This window comes from Phyllostomus hastatus, unplaced genomic scaffold, assembly GCF_019186645.2.
Source record: "Phyllostomus hastatus isolate PE091 unplaced genomic scaffold, TTU_PhHast_1.1 phas_contig_147, whole genome shotgun sequence".
NCBI lineage: Eukaryota > Metazoa > Chordata > Mammalia > Chiroptera > Phyllostomidae > Phyllostomus > Phyllostomus hastatus.
In genome coordinates this window covers 2,869,031-2,890,468 of record NW_025333603.1, presented here as the reverse complement: position 1 = coordinate 2,890,468, position 21,438 = coordinate 2,869,031, and the positions used below count along the sequence as shown (strand labels likewise).

The following is a 21,438-nucleotide window of genomic DNA, read 5'->3' as shown; positions in this document are numbered from 1 at the left end:
AAAGCAGCATGATTAGCTAACTTCACTGTGCCTGCTAAGGGGCTCTCGGTGCCAGTGCAATGCCATTGCTTACTGTGCAAGGTCAGCCAGCAGTGCTACTGCCTATAAGAGGTGGAATGGAAATAATTGTATTCTTTCTGAAAACCTTCCAATATATGTCATTTCTTCACAACATACAAAAACATTTATAAAGGAGATAGTATTAACAACTGCTGATAAATCTTTTGATACAAACTTTTTTGATGGCTTCCTCCTGCCTATACAAACAAGTTCTAAACCCCATAGCATGGCATTTGAGGTTTTTCACAATGCAGTGGAATTATGATCTCCAGCCATAGCTCAACGATGACCCTTAAACTGAACAGGATTATTTACAAGCTTTTTGAGACTTTGTACTCTCCACCACCCTGACTTGGCTTGTGTGTTCTTGCTTCACGAAATGCATTCCCCGCCTACTTCAACTGCTTTTTCTTACAGCTTCAACGTTCACCTTCTTCATTCCTCTGGATGACAGGTGGAACTAACTCCTCTGTCTCCTTGGTTCTTGCATAGCTCTTTCTAACTTGGCTGTGGAAATTAATACTGTTCAACTGGAGAAAAGAGCAAACTTTGGAACCAGGCAAGTCTGTGTTCCAATTCTAACATTGCTCTTTAATCATCAAGGCAAATACTTTGGAAAATTTGGTATTTGCAGGGGAGTCTCATTTTAAAAATAAATTGCCAAGTGGTAGAGGGATGAAGGCTGCCTTTGTAGAGTATCCATCACTTCACATAATAAATAAAAGACATTTGTCAGAGGCTAGATGATCCTCTTGTATTTTTGACTCCCCTTGGAAGCCTGTGTCCTTCCTTCTAAACTCAGTTCAAATTTAGTACACGAAAACGGTGGCAGTAACTGTAGGCCAACTGTCGGTGTGGAGGGAGAGGCTTGCCCGGGACTGCACGGTGTATGGGTGGTCCCAGTAGGTAGGGTTAGGCTTGACTCCTGCTCAGTGCACTTCCCACTGCTCACTAGATCTAGTTTATTTTTGTAAGTTCATTTTATCATCTTTTGTCTTCATAGGAGGACATGTGGGAGGAGAGTCAATGGAGCCATTTCAAAAGAAAGAACCCCCATCTTCTCCTGATCATCTTAAAGTGAAACAGAACCACCCCGGGTTCTATTCCTCGGGGTTCTATGGCCTGGCATCAATAAAAACCATGAATCCCAATGCCAGAGTCGTATGAAAAGGAAAGGAACTTTTTATTCAAAAGTTATACACGTTTAGAATAAAGGTGGAATTCTACCATCAAATCCCACATCCATTAGAAACAAAAAACACCCACCAGCACACAGTCCTGCCTCCTTTTGCCAAACCAGGCCAGTCAGAGGTACCACGTCTCAGGAAAAGATACAGAAGTCTGTAGCTTAGTGGGGCTGCATTCCATCTGCATTCCAGCTTGTTGTCTGTGCTCAGCCAGGCTCCTGCCCTTAATTCAAACCTGCATGGCTCCTCCTCATGGTGGGCTGGTGGGAGTCCTTTTGCATCCTTTCAAACTATGTGGCCAAGATAGCCTTCACCTCTCCCAAGCCACATGGTCAAGAGAGCAATGCTTGCCCCACAGTTAGGTTTAGATCTTGGCACAGGTCTTCCTGTATAACCCCATTTCCAACTCCTTCCACACTGCATTACAGCTGCCCTTCCCCATATCTCCAGCCCTTCTTGGCTGCCATTGGTATTGCAGGCAGGCATGGCCCTGTGGTATAGGAGCTGCCTCCAAGCCACTCTAGCAGGTGCAGCAAGTCCCTCCAGCTATATCCAGAATTAGAGTCACACCCATCTCCCTGGCTCCTAGTGTGGCCTATTTAACACTACTAAAACTGGCCAATTTCTTTAGATATGCAAAGTAACTCTCAATGTCTGTCCTCCACTTTCATTCCCCCAGCCATGTAAGTGGGTTTTTTTCCCTGTTTAGGGGAACCCCGATATTCCATGTTACAAAAGTTCCTAATTGCATGTACACAACCTCCATGCCAATGACTTCTAATTTTGCCAGCGAGTGAATGTTGAGTGACCTTTTCTCATTGTACTTATAGTTGACTCACACCTGCTGTCTGAAGATTTAGGAAGGGAGAGAAATTGAACAAGAAACATGAAGTAAGTGTCGCTATGTGGTAGACACCAGCACTGGGCATGGAACCAGGAGATTTGCATATGAAGCTCAGTTTTTCTATTTTCTAGTTGTGTGTCTTGGACAATTTACTTCTCTCCTCTAAACCTTATTTTCCTCACTATGAAATGGGACTGTTCTACTGATAGTTGAGGGTTATTGCAAGGTCCAAATGAGATAGTAGGTATACATAGTTCAGTGGTTAATATTTTTAAAAATGTGACAAAATACACATAGCTTAAAATGTACTACCTTAATCTATTCAGTAGTGTTAAATGAATTTCATGGCTGTGAATGTCCAGAACTCTCTTCACCTTGCAAAGCTGGAGCTCTAAGTAACAACTCCCTGTTCCCCCTCCCCCAGCCCCTGGCAACAACCATTCTACTTTCTGTCTGTAAACTTAACTACTCCAAATGCTTCATGTAAATGGAATCATATGTGCTTGTCTTTTGTGACCAACTTATTTTACTTAGCATATTGTCCTTCAGGTACATCCATGTTAGAGTGTATTGCAACATTTCCTTCTTTTTCAAGGTTGAATAACATTCACAGCATGTGTATACTACCTTTTGTTTATCCATTCATACATTGATGAATGCTTGGGTTGCTTCCACCTTCAGTTGTGGATAACACAGCTGTGAACATGGATGCACAGAACATCTCTTTGAAACCCTGCTTTCAATTCTTTTGGGTGTATACTGACAAGTGCAATTGCTGGATTATTCCATTGTTAATTTTTTTCTATATCTTTTTTAAAATTTTATTTAAATTGTTGTTGCAGTACAATTTTCTATCTTTTACTCCCATCCCAACCCACCCATCCAACCCTCTCCTCCTCCCTCCCATTTCCACCCACCCCTAGTTTTTATCCATGTGTCCTTATACTCATTCCTGTAAACCCTTCCCCTTTTCCCCTGAAATTCCCCTGATATTCCCTCTCCCCTCCCCTCTGAACTCTGTCAGTCTGTTATTTATTTCAGTGTCTTTGGTTATATTTTGCTTGTTTCTTTGTTTTGTTGTTTAGGTTCCTGTCAAAGGTGAGATCATATGGTATTTGTCCTTCACTGCCTGGCTTATTTCACTTAGCATAATGCTTTCCAGTTGCATCCATGCTGTCACAAAGGGTAGGAGCTCCTTCTTTCTTTCTGCTGCATAGAATTCCATTGTGTAAATGTACCATAGCCAAGTGTTGGAAGCAACCTAGGTGCCCATCAGTAAATGAATGGACCACTGTTAATTTTTTGAAAAACCATCATAGTGTTTTCCATGGTAACAGCACCATTTTACATTCCTAACTAGAACATTGGTTCCAATGGTTTTACATCCTTGCAACACTTGTTTTGTTTTGCTAGTTTTTTTTTTAATAGTAACTATCCTAATAAATATGAGGTGGTCAGTGGTTCATATTTTAAAAGGAATATAATGATGATTATTTTTAGCTCTTTACCATCTGAAGCCACATGCACTACAATGTTATTGCTCAGTAAATTTTAGTCTCTGTATGGGTGATTAGAAAAAATTCTGGCAGGAAATAGAATTATGAATTGATTGCCTCCAAGCCAAGGTCCTGTATAAAAGTCATTGGTTTTAGAGGAGGCAAACTTAATTATACTTGGCTCATTCTATTTTTAAACAAATATTCATTAAGTGTTTACTACATGGATAAAAGATTGTTTTAGACAGTCAAGAACTCCACTTTATTTGTTATTTATTTATTTTTAGAGAGAGGGGAAGGGAGGGAGAAAGAAAGGGAGAGAAACATCCAAGTTAGAGAGAAACATCAATCAGTTTTCTCTCATATGCTCCCCAACCAGGGACCAAACCTGCAACCCAGGCACATGCCCCACCATGAATCAAGCCAGGGACCTTTGGTGTGAAGGACGACAACCAACCAGCTGAGCCACAGGTTAGGGCAGGACTCTACTCTTTAATATTATATTCTAATACCAGGGTAGGCAGAAAATACACAAATACACAAGAAAATATTAGAGACAAGTACTATGTGGAGAATTAAACAGGTGATTCAATCAAGGGTGACCCTGTACCCAGTCACTGATTTTCATAATTACCATAGAAGAGTCTTTTTTTTTTCAGCGTTCATTTATCAAATCAAGAGTTGGTCTAGGTGATCACCAAGCCTCATCCAGCTTTAGCATTTAGATTTTATTTTCCTTTAAATGAGAAATAGATGTGATGAGTCCTATTGTTTATTATTTATCATCCATTAATGGGAGGTCAGTGTTAAGAATATGAAGCAAATTGAGTGAAGATGGGTTGGTAGGTGGCTGAAGGGGAATTCCAGTTAAAAGCATGTTCCATTCCTTTGGGCCCATTGGTAGTCAGTAACCACATCCTACAGATCTTCAGTCTTAAGAAGCCTATGAGCCTGGACCTTCTTCATTCAAATGCCACTGCCTTCAAATCCTTTTTACTTATTAAAATGACTTCCTCCTGGTCTCTCTGCTTTTACTCTGGGCCCCTCTAATCCACCATTTACCTAGCTGTTAGACAAATCTGACTAAAAACACAGATCTCATCATGTACTTCACAGTTTAAAATCCTTCCTCAATATTTTCAAATACAGCTGAAATTTTTTGCTAAGCATATAAGGCCCTTCCTAATCCCAACTCTGTTAATTTTCTGATACCACATTGGGCACATCACAGGCATGCTTGCTTCCTTCTGGCCTTCCTGCATTACCTACACTTTCCCATACTGATTTTGCTCTTTCATGTCTCTGTACCTTTGTATGGGCTATTTCCTCTGCCTAAAATTCCCATCTTTCTTCCAATATCTTGAACTAGCAAACTTCTGCTTGTCCAAAATTGAACTTGTCGCCTTAAAATCTTCACTAGTTTCCTATTCTGTGCCAGGCATTGGGGTTACAAAGACGAATAAGACATTCCTCAAACTCTGACACCAAAACCAGATAAGAATGCCACAAGAAAAGAAAATTATAGGCCAATAACCTTGATGGGCATAGGTGCAAAAATCCTCAACAAAATATTATTAAACCAAATTCAACAATACATTAAAAGATCATACACCATAATCAAGTAGGATTTATGCCAAGGATGCAAGTTTGATTCAACATCCACAAGTCAATCAAGGTGATACACATTAACAAAATGAAGAATAAAATCATATGATTATCTCAACAGATGTAGAAAATCATTTAACAAAATGTATCACCCATTTTTTAAAAAACTCTCAACAAAGTGAATATGGAAGGAACACACTTCAATGTAATAAAGGCCATATATATAACAAACCCATGGGTAACATCATACATATTGGAGAAAAACTGAGAACTTTCTCTAAGACAAGGGACACAACAAGAATGCCTACTTTCACTAGTTTTATTAAATACATATAGGAAGTCCTAGCCAGAATGACAAAGCAATAAAAATAAATAAAATGCATCTGAGTTGGAAAGAAAGAAATAAAACTGTCCTTATTTACAGATGATATAATATAACATATAGAAAAGCCCCAAGGATTCCACCAAAAATGGTTAGGACTAATAAACAAATTCAGGAAAGTTGCAGGATATAAAGTTAACATACAAAAATCTGTTGTGTTTTTATACACTAATAAAAAACTATCAGAAAGAGAAATTAAGAATATAATCGAATTGACAACTGCATCAGAAAGAATAAAATACCTAATAATAAACTTAACCAAGGAGGTGGAAGACTTGTACCTGAAAATTATAAGACAGTGATGGAAGAAATGGAAGACAACATAAAAAATGGAAAGATATTCTGTGTTTATGGATTAGAAGAATTAACTTTGTTAAAATATCCAAATTATCTAAAGCAATCTACACATTCAATGCAATCTGTATCAAAATTGCAATGGTATTTTTCACAGAAATATAAAGAACAATATTTTTCAAATTGTGTGGAGCCACACAAGGCTCCAAATAGAAAAAATAAATAAATCTTGAGAAAGAAAAACAGCTAAAGGTATCACACTCCCTGATTTAAAACTATTTTAATTTGTGGCAAAGGAGCCAAGAATGAACAATGAGGGAAAGGACAGTCGCTTCCATAAACGATGTTGGGATAACTGGACAGCCACATGGAAAAGAATGAAAATGGACTTATGTCTTACACAATACACAAAAATCAACTCAAAATCAACTTAAAGACTTGAATATAAGACCTGAAATCATAAAACTCCTAGAAGAAAACATACGTGGTAAGTTCCTTGACATCATTCTTGGCAATGATTTTTTGGATCTGACTCCAAAATTAAAGGCAACAAAAGAAAAAAAATAAACAAATGAGACTACACCAAACTTAAAAATCTTCTGAACATCAAATAAAACCACCAACAAAATGAAAAGGTAACCTACAGAATTGGAGAGGGTATTTGCAAATCATGTATCTGATAAGGGGTTACTATCCAGAATATATATTGTAAAAACTCATACAACTCAATAGCAAAAAACTAAACAATTTAATTTAACAATGGGTAGAATATTTAAATAGATATTTTCCCAAAGAAGACATACTAATGACCAACAGGTACACGAAAAGGTACTTAACATTGCCAGTCATCAGGGAAATGCAAATCAAAACCACAATGACATATCGCCTCAAACCTATTAGAATTGTAACCAAGTGAACCAGGGCTCATGCACATGTTGTTTTGATGCATGACCCAACAATTAGTGTTGAGGGAAACAGATTTTTATTTACAGGATTTCCACCATGGGGAGTGGGGGATGGTCATTGAGAGCACTCCTGCTTAAAGCCCTGTTCTCCTATGAGACTCAGCACCTCCTTTACTCTCCATCAGGCTATAAGACAAAAATATGCCCCAAATTTCCCCATATCCTTATCTGTTCTTAAGCCAGCTGTGCAAACAGCTCTCCATTCCCTCTAGAAGGCAGACTCATGGGTTTCAGAATCACCCATCCTCTCCCAGCAGCTCTCTCCTTCAGGATCTGGGGTACATTGTCCTCCGCCTTCTGAAATAGCCCAGGAAAACATGAGCCATGTTCTCCAGGCAGGTTTCCCAGCAGGTCTCCTCTTTCTTTCTCTAGCTATTAATCCAAAACCATGTGGCATCTCTTTATTACAAACTGTATGGCAGGTACCTCCTTACACACCAGACCTCATGGCCAAATCACCATGATTCTTTTCTCATGGTTCCCTCTCACATGGCTGCTACCCATTGTCTCAGCCCTGATAGCAACCAGCTCAGAGGAGTAGATGTAGCTCCTCCCTTATTCCATGCAGCATGGATGAATCCTCAGAGAAGCAGAAGTAGCTCCTTTCTCACTACAGACTAGCACTGCTGCTTGCTGCTTCCTTACTACCCCATGGCAGACCAGCCTTCTTCTCTCTGCCTTCCCTTACTTTAAATGCTGACCTGGAGCTTCCTCTACGACCTCATATCCAGTGTTTCCTATAATGAGCTACTCCTGCCAGTTACCCCATATCCTTTTACCTTCTTTTGGCTGCCATCTTTAGTTAGGGCAAGAGTACATACCCTGTGACATGGAGGCCTCTGCCTCTCTGCCTCTCATACCGGCAAAATAGAAGTCCCCCTCCCACCCCACTCCATCAGGAGCCACTAAACATTCTGAAAGTCACCTAGGCCTTTTGCCCAGGGCAATAGCGCAGCTTTCAACTTGCGATTTGTAATGCAAAGTATCTTAAGACATATCATGTGCTTCCTCCATCCCCCAACCATGGGCTGTGGGGAATTTCTGCTATGCTTTGGGGACCCTTTTCTCTGTACCCCATTATAGAATAGCTGTTATCAAAAAGACAAGAGATAACAAGTGTTGGAGAGAATGTGGAAAAAAGGAAACTTTTGGTGGGAACTAAATTAAATTTCATTGTTGGTAGAAACCTAAATTGGTACAAGCACCATGGACAACAATACACAGGTTCCTGAAAAAATTAAGAAGAGAACTACCATATGATCTAGCAATTCCACTTATGAGTATTTACCTGAAGAAAACAAAACTCTAACTCAGAAAGGTAGATTCACCTCCATGTTCATTGTAGCATTATTTATAATAGCTGAGATACAGGAACAACTGATGTATCCATCAATGAATGAATGGATTAAGAAAATGTTATATATATGCATTATATTATATATATATGCATTATATTATATAATCATGGAATATTATTCAGCCATAAAAAGAATAAAATCTTACCATTTGTGACAATATGGATGGAACTTGAGGGCATTATGCTAAGTGAAATATGTCAAAAATAGAAAGATAAATACTGTATAATCTCATTCATATGTGGAATCTAAAACAAAACAAAACAAAAACTTACCAAGCTCATAAATACAGAGAAGAGATTGGTGGCTTCCAGAGGTGTGTGACAGGGGCTAAGTAAAATGGTTGAAGGCAGTCAAAAGGTACAATTTTCCAGTTCTAAGATAAATAGGTCATGGAATGGAATGTTCATCATGGTGACTATAGTTTATAATAATTAAGTGCATATTTGAAAGTTGCTAAGAGTAAATCTTTTTTTAATATATTTTACTGATTATGCTAATACTGTTGTCCCATTTCCCCCCTTCATTCCCCTCTACCCTGCACACCCTCTCCCACCCACATTCCCCCCCTTTAGTTCATGTCCATGTATCATAAGTTCTTTAGCTTCTACATTTCCCATACTATTCTTGCCCTCCCCCTGTCTATTTTCTACCTACCATCTATGCTACTTATTCTCCATTCCTTTTCCCCTCTATCCTCCTCCCACTCCCCTATTGCTAAGCTAAGAGTAAATCTTAGAAAAGGAAAATTGTAACTATGCATGATCGTGGAGTTACTAGACTTATTGTGATGATTATTTCAAAATGCACACAATTATCATACCATTATGTGTATACCTAAAACTAATATAATGTATGTCACTTATACTTCTATTAAAAAAAGGCATACACACAAAACAGTCCATGGCCTTTTAGAGCTTGGCAGAATGACAGAGGCAGACATAGACTGATCATTTTAACACGATACACAAAGTTACCAAATCATGACACAGAGTCAGCTGTGTGAGCATAGAGAAGAGGCCATGATGTGGGGGGTGGGGGTGGGGAGCACACACAAGGCTTCCTAGAGATGATTCCTCACATAAAACAGGCAGTCAAGCAAAGAACAGTTTGGAAGACAAGTTCTGACAGAAAAAGAGCATGGAAAGACAAGACACGGCATGTGAAACAGCGTGGCATATACGGAAAGATCAATTCCATCCAACTGGAACCCCAACATTAAGGGTGTAAGACTGGAGAAGAAGGTCAAAATCAAATCTCCTTGAAGTAATTGAGCTTAATCTTTTAAGAGGATGGGAAGCTACTGATGAGTTTTACACAGGACTATGTCATGATTAGATTTACAGTTCATGCTGATTAAAGACAAGAAACCAATTAGAATGTTGCTGCAATCGTCAAGTAGAAATGATGAGAGGCTGGAGTTGGGCAGGGTTGGTAGGAGTGGAAAGAAGGTGACAGACGAAAAAATATGCAGCGAGTAGTTCAAGTAGGTCCTTGAACTGGCCCAAAGGAAAGGGAAGGGAGGACCCCAGGATGATACCCAGGTTTCTACATTGGGTAAAAGGATGTTGGTTCCTGAACCTAAGACTGAAGACTGGAGATAAAAGCTGGGGAAAGATGATGAGCCCAGTTTGGAATATATGAGTTGCCTTCTTAGGGGTACCATCCACCTAACAGGTAGTTATTTACACAAGTGTTGTGAGGTTTAGAAATTTAGATTGGGAGTTATTAGTGAGCACAGAGCTTAAGAGTGTGAACCCTCAAGTCAAGTTGCCTAAGGTCAAATTCCAATTCTGCCGTTTATTAGCTTTATGACCCTGAGCTACTTATGTAACCTCACTGTATATTTTTCCTTATCTGGGAAAATAATTGTGTTCCACCTCATAAGGAGTTATGGCTAATCCCTGAATCCTGTGAATGTCAAAAAGGACTTTGCAGATGTGATCAAGTTAAGGATCATCAGAGTGAAAGATTTTCCAATGCAATCACAAGGGTCTTTGTAAGAGGGAAGCAGGAGAGTCAGAGAAGGAGATGTAACAACAGAAGTGGGGATGAGGGAGATGGGGGTTGAAGATCCCACATGAAGACTGAGAAAGAGGCCATGAGCCAAGGAATGTAGGTAGGCTCCAGAACCGAGAAAAAGCCAGGAAATGAATTCTCCCCTAAAACCTCTGGAAAGAATGCCCTCAGCACACACCTTGATTCTAGACTTCCGTCTTCTGGAACTGGAAGATATTATCTTTGTACTGCTTTAAGCTGCACAAATTGATGGTGGTGTGTTAAAGTGGTACCAGGAAATAAATACAGTTTCAGGAAAGAGCAAAGAAAGGGAATATGTAAAATGAAGTCCTGTTAACTTCCCTTTCATAATGAGGGAAAAATTGATCACATGCTGTAACTGCAGAGGCTCACTTTAAAGCAAAAGCGCACAGAGGTGGCACACTATAATACCCTACCACCCACAGACAACAGCAGAGCTAGGAGGCACTGTGAAAGACTTCCCAAATCCTGCCGACGATCCTTCTAGGTCTGCCAATGGATTTGGTTAATTGTCTGAAACTGTGAACCTGGTAATTCAGGTGTATATCAGTTAATCCACATGTAGGTAGAAGGCAATGCAAAGAAATGTATGGATTTAGCTAACTGAAGAGAGCTTTCAGCAGATCGTTCCAAATGGCATGCAGCAGATAAAACCACAGGTCCAAATTTGGGTAAAGAACTGTATGATAAAATACCCCAAGTTTTTCCAAAGAATACTAATGTGTTCAAAGACCAGATGAAACTGTTTTTTTTTATTACTCTAGTCATTTAGAAAAGACATTCTTACAGTTTTCAGGTATTGAGAATGTCAAAAAAGAGGAAAGAGACCTCTTTTCTTTTTAATACTAAATTTTTAAATGGATTAGAAGATGAACTTAATACTCTAGTGAAAAGAAACCAACTTAACTGGACCTCTCTAGGTACTTATGATTTATTTAATGTGGTTAGTCAATTATCTAAAACAATAGAGGAAAATTGATAAAAGGAAAATTAATCAGGTTCTGGATTATGAAATTAAAGCAGTGCAACTCATGAGTTTACAATTGTAATAAAAATGCCATCAGATTTGAAAAATCCAAAAGGGTTCTCTAACAGTAACTGAAAAACTAAAATTTGCAATTATTACAAAAACAAAAACCCAAAAAACCAAACTAGTCACTGGAAAAAAATGTTGTAAGCTCAAATGGCTATAGGAAAAATAACAATCTTAATACCAGCAGCACTTAAAATGGAATAAGGCTGCTTCAAGGATAAAAGGGGGATATTTCCTTTGTTAACTACTAATTCGTTAGGAGAAATTGAAATCTTTCCCTATGATATTTCCACTGCTGCTCTAGCAACTTATTCTGTGCTAAAGCTCAGCCACCTTCCCAATTTCCTTCTTTGGAGAACTGAAACTGTACAAATGGGGGGTCTCTAGTACCCCTATTGTGATGGGTTATAGGGCAAGGGGTGCCTGGGAAAATAGGGGAAAACCCCCACAGCCCATGGGTTGGGGGATGGGGACAGTAGAGATACTTTGCAAATCTATAGCTACTTGCTACTTAGTTTAATCGCTTTGCTACTGGCTCAGGGTGAGGTGGGCGTGACTTTCAGGATACATCCTGACTTATGATGTAGCCAGGGTGTTGGTCCCCCTGGATCACCGAGTCACTCTTGTCCTGACTGGGGATGGAAGCCAAGAGAATGTAAACTATACGGGAAACTGGCAAATGTGGCTCATTCTGGGAGGACTCGAAGATGAGGACACACGGGAGGCTCTGGGTCAGGTTTGAACTAAGGGGGGCAGCCTCGAGGTGATCCAGCCATGCGGTTTGAAAGGGTGCAGAAGAACCAGGAGTGAGGAGTAGAGCGGTGATGGAGGGTATAGAAGAGCTACACTGCCAGTAATGAGATAGGTGCCACGCAGGTTGCAGGAGCTGGTCTGCCATGGGCTAGTAAGAAAACAGGCATGCTCCTTTGATTGTGCCTGCTCTAGCTGACTCTGGAGCCACCTAGGACTCTGCCTTGTGAGATGCTGACCTGCTGCCATGCCAACCTGGACTTTATCTGGACTCTTCTGACTTGTGCCTTTCCTGGATATTGCCACGATCCAGTGCACCATGGCACGTGTGTTTCTGGACTCCAACACAGAGGCTGCTGACCATGTACCTCAGATCCTGAAGGAGAGAGCTGCTGTGTGAGGATGGTGACTCTGGCACCTTCCAGGGAGAATGTAGAACTGTGTGTGAAGCTGGCTAAAGATAAGGAAATGGGGAACTTTAGGGACTTTTGGTTAATAGCCTTTTGGAAAGCAAGGGAAGTGCTGGTTCTCATGGGAAAGGAGGGCTCTGAGCATAAGTGCCCTGAGTCCCCCCAGGGTTGGAATATTGTAAATAAAAACCTGTTCCTTCTGATACTGTTTGTTGGGTCATTCACCAAGGCACTGCTCGTTGTCCACTCACCACATGGACGGGCCCGTCTGCTCAGTCACATTACTATTTCTAAATGCACCATCTGCATTCGGCAACCTTGGAACCCTGGGCTGATAATCTCATCATGACTGTAATTCACTCGCAGACCAACCCTTAATCTTGAGTTGACTTAAAGGAAGAACCTTTGGAAAACACTGAAATCATCTGTTTCACAAACAGTTCATATCTTAAATCTTTGGGACATTATCAGGCTGGATAACAATCACCTCTAAGGTTAAGGTCACTAAAGCTCAGTTACTCCCACGGGCTGAGTATGCTCAACAAGCTGAAGTAGTCCTTCTTACCAGAGCTTGTAAATACAGTAGCAAAGCATGAAACAACCAACTATTGATACAAGCAGCAGATATGCCTTTGGGCTTGCTCAGGATGTTGGAATGCTGTGGAAATGGAAGGTTTTTTATAAACTCATCTGTAAAACCAATAAAAAATAGCACTTTGGTAAAATTGGATCCCCAAAAGGTTTAGTAATTATAAAGATTCCTGGACACATGAAAGATGATTCAAAATTAGCAAAAGGAAATGCAAGGGCAGATCAAGCTGCAAAACTGCTGTGATGCAAATGCCAAAGCCACAGCTTTAGTGTCTTCCAAACTGAACCTAGTGTTGATACAAAAAGACAGCAACAAGTTTCCTTAACTAAAGAGGGATGGCAGGTAGAAATGAATGGAAGTTGGCTTTAACAACCATAAACAATTGGGTTGGTGGTGTGGACCACAGAAGAAACTAGTTTTACCAGCAGCAATTCAAGAAAGAGTTTTAACTTACTCTCTTCATGAGTCAACTCATTATGGCACTGACCAATCATTGTTAGGGCCCATCTGTATTTCTGAAACCCCTTCCCAAAATTGCCTCAATCACACATAAGAAATGTCTTCTTCATCACAAACATAATCCCAGAAAGCTTTGACATAGTTCAATGGAACATTTTCCCTTACCTTCCAGTCCTTTTGAGGTATGACAACTTGATTTTATTCAATTACCTCAAATTTCTGGATACCAAAATGTGTTAGTAATGATTTGCATGTTTTTTTTCATTGGGTTGAAGCTTTCCCATGTAGAAAAGCAAGAACTCAAGCAGGAGCAACAATACTTTTAGCCCCACCCCCCACCACCAGAACTACACAGTGACAGGGGAACTCATTTTACAGGAGAAATACTGAAGCATGTCTGTGGAAGTTGGCTGATATTGCAGCATTTTCATTGTGCCTACCATCCCCAGTCTTTTGGGCTGGTGGAAAGGACAAATGCAATAATAAAATCTCAACTGGCACAATTTACTGAGAATATTAATATATCCTGGCTAAAGGCTCTACCAATTATACTAATGAATTTATGTTCTGCTCCTTTCGGACAACATAACTTGTCTCCATTTGAGATAATTACTGAGAGACCTATGAAATGGATTTCCTGTCAGAAAGATTCAATATTATTAAAAGGAGGTATAATATAATATAAAACTCTTACATAGATTTGAACAACAACACCAAGCTTGCAGAGGTCCTTCAATAATAATAAATATAGACAGACTTATGAACTGAAACACCATGATCTCCAACCCGGAGGCTATGTACATGGGAACAGACACCTCATCCAAGATTCTCTGCAGCTCAGAAGGAAAGTGCCAGATCAGGTTTTGTTGACAATTCCTTATGCTGCTAAGTTAAAAGGTGTTGACTTACAGATTCATGTTTTTCCTTTAAAAAGGGCAGATCAGCCCTGGCCAGTGTGGCTCATTTGGTTGGAGAGTCGCCCCATAAACCAAAAGGTCATGGGTTTGATTCCCAGTCAGGGAACATGCCTAGGTTGTGGGTTCAGTCCCCGGTCAAGGCGCATATGAGGGGCACCCAATTGATGTTTCTCCCTCACATCAATGTTTCCCTCTCTCTTTCTCTCCCTCCCTTCACCTCTCTCTAAAATCAATAAGCAAGAAAAAACTAAAAGTAAAAAAAATAAGTCAAAAATTCAAAAAAAATAAAATCAATAAGCACAACGCAAAATGAGGATTTAAAAAAAGGGAGGATCACCTCAAAAACTGTTAAGACTATCCTAGTGGTCTTGCAGCCAATGTTAGGATGTTGACTAAGTAACTTTGTGTTTCTGCTTATTCCTTCTTGCTATTCTTTTAATAGAAATGTTTTTACTCGGTGGGCTTTTACTTTTGTTAAAATAAAAACCAAAGTAATCGTTGGGTTTATGGCTAAATACCCATATTTGGTATATCTAGTACTTCAGGTTTACCCTGGTGGGTTTCTCACCCATCCCCCCGTAAGGGACTGGTCCAAGGGACTGATCGGAAAGGTCTTACAAAAAGTGATTATATAACAATGAAATCAAAGTACAACTTGAAGTTCAGCAGGAATTACGTTGAAAACACCTGACAAATGACCTATTAACAAAACCATGGAAACAATGGGTCATGGTGCCTCCTTTTCCTGCAATGCCATTATCCTTGAGGACAGGCACTTGGGTCAGGATTTGCTCACTGCTGCAGGGCCAGCGCCCAGAAGCATATTTGGCCCATAGTGGGTGTTCAATTAGAATTTGGTGAATGAGTGAACCCTTGATATACAAGTCTTTCAGCATCCCTTCAAGAAAGGGACAGCGTCACGAGTATCCCCCTACTTCCAGGATGAGCACCTGGGCTTACAAAATGTTTGATGAACGAAGCAGTGCAGGAACATTTAGGAAAATGAGCAGGTCCACATAATCCATGAACTGTAGTGACAGAATTTCATTTTTTTTCCTTAAGGGTATCTTAGAGTGCACACAGAAACAAATTATCTAATTGTTATAACGACAGAAGATAACTCTCAAACAGCCCTGGAAGGTAGCCTTGGCACTTCTGACCTGGACTGGGCAGCATGGGGAAGCAAAGGTCAGGCTGATGCCAGAGAAATTGTGGAAACAACCTAAGATAAAAGATAGTGCGTCCTCTAAACAGAAGAGGTTTATCTCTTTGATATGGAAATTAACCAAGAAGGTAGCAAGCAGCCAAGAAAACAAAGACATTGCTATTTCAGAAAAACAGGGAGACCAGTTTGTAAAACAGCTACAAGTCTGAATTCCAGTTCTTTAAATGCAGCATTATTATATTTACAAGACTGCATTTAACCTTAGTAGGCGAAAGGACTGCATCAAACAGAGGCCTCTCATTTAGAATTTATTTTAGGAAACCTAAAGAACAATGGTAATAGTAATAATAACAAAAGCAGGTGTTGCATGTCTTTGACATGTAAATGCCTTATATGACATTACCATGTGCCAGGCACAATTATTTTATTGTGTCTTTTTTTGTGTATTACCATTTAACCCCCTTACATGTCCTTCCTTCTGCAATAACCATACTGCTGTTTATGTCCATGACTCCTTTTACCTTTTTGCTCCATCCCTCCATCCGCTACCCTCCCTGCCCCTTAGCAGTCATCCTGCTCTCTTGAGTCTGTCTCTACTTTGCTTGTTGGTTCAAGTTGCTCACTAGATTCCACATTTGAGTGAAATCATATGGCACTTGTCTTTCCCTGACTGGCTTATTTCACTCAGAATTGCAGGTCCATCCACACTGTTGCAAGGATAATTTTTTTTCTTTTTTATGGCCAAGTAGTATTCCATTGTGTAAATATCCCATAGTTGTTTTATCCACTCATCTACTGATGGACACTTGGGCTGCTTCCATATCTTGCCAGGCACTATTCTAAACACTTACTTTATTTAAGTCTTTTGTCTAACCCAGTGTTTTTCTAAGATCTAAACCAGGATATGGAGTAAGGCATTGAGACAGAGCCTAAGAAAGTTGGCCCCAGTCACAGCCTGGAATGGTCAAACCTGGCCTTCAAACTCATGCGTCAGGGGTCCAGACCCCTGCTCTGGACTCCTGAAACCCCTTATTTGTTGCTGGATCTAGAAATTTTTGGCATGACCATTTTTAGAAATAAGCTAATATTTGATCAAATGAGCATCAATACTATAATACTACCTTCTTGGGAAGTTTTTCCCCCTTAGCTAGTTTCAGAGAATTAATCACTTTCTGGTTTTTCTCCCTCATCTTCATCATCCTTAGTAGCAACCATTCTGTGTATCTTAGTGCTCACAATAGCCCTCTAAGGCTGGTATTGCTACTGCCCCAGAGGCTGAGTAACTCTCTCAGTTTACCCCATGAGAAAGTGGTACATGAGTTGAAATCCTAGTCTCTTTGTCTCTAGGACTGATCTTAACTATTCTGCTAATATACCTTACTTATAAATTTAACTCTATTTCACAGACATTTCATAACCAATTATATATATGTCATACTTTAGAAGTTATGTCAAAAATGTACCTCTCATCACACTTTTTAAACTAACAAAAATCTTAGGAAACCAATTTACATTTGCTTTTAAAATACTTTCTCAGGCTTTTGGTTATTTATTCTGAGATGAGCAAAACACTGGATCTAATATAATCAGGGTATTTTTAGATTTTTAACAAATTATACTATTAATGTGACTATGCATTTTGGATTTTCAAGGTAGTCCTGATTTAATGTAATTTAAAAGGTGGTAAGAAAATGCAGAACCAGATAAAACACAATTTAGTGTTAGACCCTTTCAAAATGGATCTGCAAATGAGCATAAATTCTGAGTCAAATCACATGTCCTGATTTCTATTTTAGAAAATACAGTCCAGACAGCTGCTCCACCCTCTCCAGAGTTTACCCTGATGTGGCAGGTTGCTTGGTGACCCTGTGCCAGGTCACAGCTCCCTGGGCTCACACCTCTGACTGCACACAGCACACCACACTCCTAGTGGCAGGAGCAGGGGCTACAGGCACACAGTGAAGCAGCCCTGACTCAGGAGTTGACAGTCTCATCAGAAAAATATGCACATATTCCAAAAGGAAAAGATACTATTGTGAGGCAGATTACTTGATTTAAAAAGAAAAGTCAACTCATTTTTTATTTTCTGCAAATTGCTGAATAGTGCCTTCTGTGAGGGAGAGACAATGGCCACATAAAACATTCCTCTCCTGGTCAACAAACACAGGGGCCTTAAGAAAAATGCAAGCTCAACATCCGAAGCACAGAGATGGCAGCAGAAGCCAAGAAATTATGAGCCCAAGAAGAGAGGCAGTAATAGTTGTCAAATCCTACCTAAGACGGAAAGAAATAAAAGGCCATTAAAAAAGGCATCTGAGTCATCCTTAAGGAATAAAAGGGCTTCGATCCAACCTCCACTGGTCCAAGAGCCATAGTAATGGCAAAACAGTCATGTTCCTGGAACTGGAGATTAATTCTGAAGCCCCCAGGAAAAGGTAAGAACAACAGAGCATAGAAGTGCCGTTTGAAACCTTCCCACCTGTCCTCTGAACAGACACAGGATAGAAAGGTTAAAAGCTTACATCATAAAGGAGTAAGAATCAATAACTGCACACCCCATTACCCATCAGGTCAAATCAGTACTGTTTTCCAGCCTTAATGTTAGGTAAGGGCAACAATCCCAACTCTGCTAGAGGTGTGAACTTGAGCAAGCTACTAAATCTCGCTGCAACTATAAATCGGGTTAGGAATGCCCCCCACATGGGGCTTTCGTGAGATTTCAGTTAAGTGCATACAAAGCCACTAAGCAAGTGTCTGGCCGCTGATTGGTGCCCTTGGTAAGACTGCGCCTCCTCTAGCTGCAACCCTGCAGGCAGCAGTCTGAAAGGGAGGTGTCTAAAACTCACCATGCCCCCTGTAAAAGCCCCCCTCCCACAGCCTTGACACTGCCCACTGCTGATTTAAAGGTAGCCCACAGAGCCCTGTGATGTTCTAGTAAGACCATCATGTCTCCCTCACAGCAACCCCCAAATCACGGATTAAAATTGCCTAAGCCTCCAACCCTTACTTGTGGGCAACAGTTAGCCAGTGACTCCTCCCCTGAAAGAACAGACCAGCATGTTTCATCTCTGTTCACTGGGTTGTCGTCAGAAAGCCATGCCAGCCTGCTAACACCAGTCCTCATCTCCCACAGGTCTCTCTAACATGCCCATTTGAAGCCCATTTCTTACCCTTCCCTCACCTCCACAACCCTTCCACTGAACAATGTGGAACTCACAACCAGGGGTTAGCAAAACTCCTCATGCCCTCAATCTCTTCCATGAACATGCCCTTTGCCTCTTTGCTCTGACTCATACTTGTCTCTCCATGAAGACACAGCTTCCCCAGATGCAGCTGTTTTCTTCCACACTCTTCACTCCTGGGCCGGGAGGTGGGAAAAATGTTCTCTTCGCTCCTCATTGTTATGTCCACATCATTTCTCCTTCCTCAGAAATACCAACTCCTACAAACAAGGACTGCAAACTCAACTCCCAGCTCCTCCCACAGGCATCTGCCACGTTCCTGGTCACTCCTCTTTATTGATTGAGAACTTTAGCACTTGCCACACTCCTCTCCCTCCACGACCACTCCCGTGACAGTGAGAAACTTAGAAGCCATATAGACAACCCTGCTAACCCTGGTTCATTTCTGATGATCTTGTCTTCCACCCTACCTCAGCCACAAATGTCCAAGGACACAGTGTAGGCTTTGTCATTACCAGTAACTGGACCCTCTCCAGCTGATCAGTTTCAAAGATCCTGCTCTTGGATCACCACCTCCTATCTCACACACTTTACTTGCCTAATCTGTTAACCCAACTCCAGCAAATATTTGGCCCCATCAAATTAACTCCTGGGTCTCAATGCTTCTTCCCTGTCTACTATCCCATGCCGTCTTCATTTCTCCATACACCCAGATACATCAACTCTCATGGATGATAAACCAACATGCTTGCCTCCCTCCCACTTCATATGTACTTGTACCTAGGTAAAAGTACATGTGATGGGGGGTGCGAAAGTTGGAAAATTTTAGTTTAAGTAATAGCTAATAAGCTTTGTAATCAATGCATGTAAAAGCTGTTGTTCCAGGAACTGAAGGTGCCACCCACCCTGACTCCAGGAGATCACAAGCAGTTTCACCTTTGTGCCCGGGAGGACTGCAAGCAATCAAGGTGGTATCTGAGCTACTATGCTCCAGGGTGAAATGCCCACTGCCCAGGACACAGCTAAAGACCACCGCCCAGGGTGAGAATACTGCAGTTTTTCAATCCTATTAACTTTTCCCTGAATTCCAAACCCCTTACCTACATTTTGTTCTCCTTATGAAAAGGGCCACTTTAAAATGGAAATTAAGATGGTCTGTTAGGGTACAAACCCATAACCAACTATCTGAATGAATTGCCCATAAAGATTCAATCCCTGTCTCTGCTTATTGGGTCTGGTAGATGACAGGCAGCATGAACACTGCTTTTTTCCGGTTACATGTGTGTCTAGGATTCTAACCGTGGTTAACCTTTCTCCCTCTTCTCTATTTGTACCTGGAATGCACCCCTGGTAGCTCCTACTTTGCAAAAGAGCTGTGTGAGAGCTGGAATTTTCTGTTGGAGCAGGAGCATGCAAGAACTCAGAGTCCAAGCTAGGGTATTGCAATTTTATTCAGTAGACATTGGGAAGCTTGTACAGGTTGTGAGCAGGAGAATGACACCCTAGGTGACCTGGACTCATTCACAGCACTGTGGCCCCCAAACCCCTGACTTCTATGGGATCAAGTGCCTCCCGCTGCATACTTCAGTCTCCGTGCTCATCATGATGTAACTTAGTTGTTTTCTGATCTGTCTCTCCCACCAAACTCAACCTTTTTCTACTGTAAAGACTTCATCTTTATATCACTTTATCTTCAGCTGATAGCTGGGCCAGCTAAATAGAGCAATTCAAAACATTTGACCCATGCGTAGTTAAGGCACTTATGTAAACAATCACCTATCCAAAGTCTATGTGTGGGCTCAGTGAACATACAGTGAAGTGAAGAATTGGCTTGCCTTGGCCCATTCAGGCAGTTCTTCCCAAAGGAGGTGAGGTTGACCAGTAAGTAGGTTTGCGCTGGAGGGAGGCAGGAGTTATAAAATCACTTTAGGCTAAAGGAACAGTATAGGCAAAGGCATGGAGGCATGGAGGTCCAATGTGTTTTCAGGTGAGCAGATTGGAGTGGAGAACAAGTGACACAGAAGAAAGAAAGCCATTCTCAGTTAACGCCTTCAAAGCTTTCACTCAGAGAAGGAATCAGGAATTTTAGTTGCTTTTAAAGGGCAGTAAGTAACAAGATATTTTGGTGCAGAGAGCCTTTCAATGGATTTAATATCCCATCACTCTGCCACTTTCCTGTCTACAGCTGCCCGCACCCTTTTCTTCCTGGGGGCCTTTCTGCCATCCACCACTAATTGCAGAGCCATCAAAACCTTCATCCAGGAATCCCAAAGTACTGTGGCACCATCTGCTCAGCATCCAAATTGCAAACCTGTGTGTTAGCCAACCCTCTACACCATCCCGTCCACCCACGCCTTCCCTTTCCCAGGAGCTCAGGCTTCAGCTCTTCCTCTTTCTTTGGAAAATTGCTTGGGTTGTCTAAGATTTAGTTTCAGCCTCTACAAAACAATACTGATTAGGTCTATAATCCCTGTACAAAACCCTCGGGCCCGATGTACTTTGGAATTCAGAAATTTTCCAATTTTAGGAAGGTAATATATTACAAATTTTACATATGTGGTCTGAGGCAGCACGCTGTGATCAAACGTGATACTATTTCTGTAGTAAAACACATTAATATTCATATAATGCAGAATAAAGAGCACAAATGTCTCCTGTCGTTTCATGTAGGCTTTCAAACCACAACAGTTATGAAAAGTAGG

At 40.8% G+C, this 21,438-nt stretch overlaps 1 protein-coding gene across 7 annotated transcripts in view; it reads right to left on the bottom strand.

Moving 5' to 3' along the window:
* Window positions 1-21,438, bottom strand: part of FYB2 (FYN binding protein 2) — a 107,685-nt gene that overhangs the window by 67,725 nt on the left and 18,522 nt on the right. Inside the window, exons 1-2 of one of the 7 annotated variants that reach the window (XM_045857450.1) lie at window positions 18,851-18,965; window positions 8,464-8,564 (exon numbers count right to left, since the gene is read on the bottom strand). The exons of 3 other annotated variants lie outside the window; for them this stretch is intronic. In XM_045857450.1, the coding sequence (XP_045713406.1) occupies window positions 8,464-8,472 (9 nt within the window). In that variant the 5' untranslated portion in view covers window positions 8,473-8,564; window positions 18,851-18,965. Of the gene's footprint in view, window positions 1-1,326; window positions 1,899-8,463; window positions 8,565-18,735; window positions 18,981-21,438 lie in introns of those variants that run through there. 3 more of the 7 variants (XM_045857442.1, XM_045857468.1, XM_045857458.1) reach the window with 3 other exon arrangements.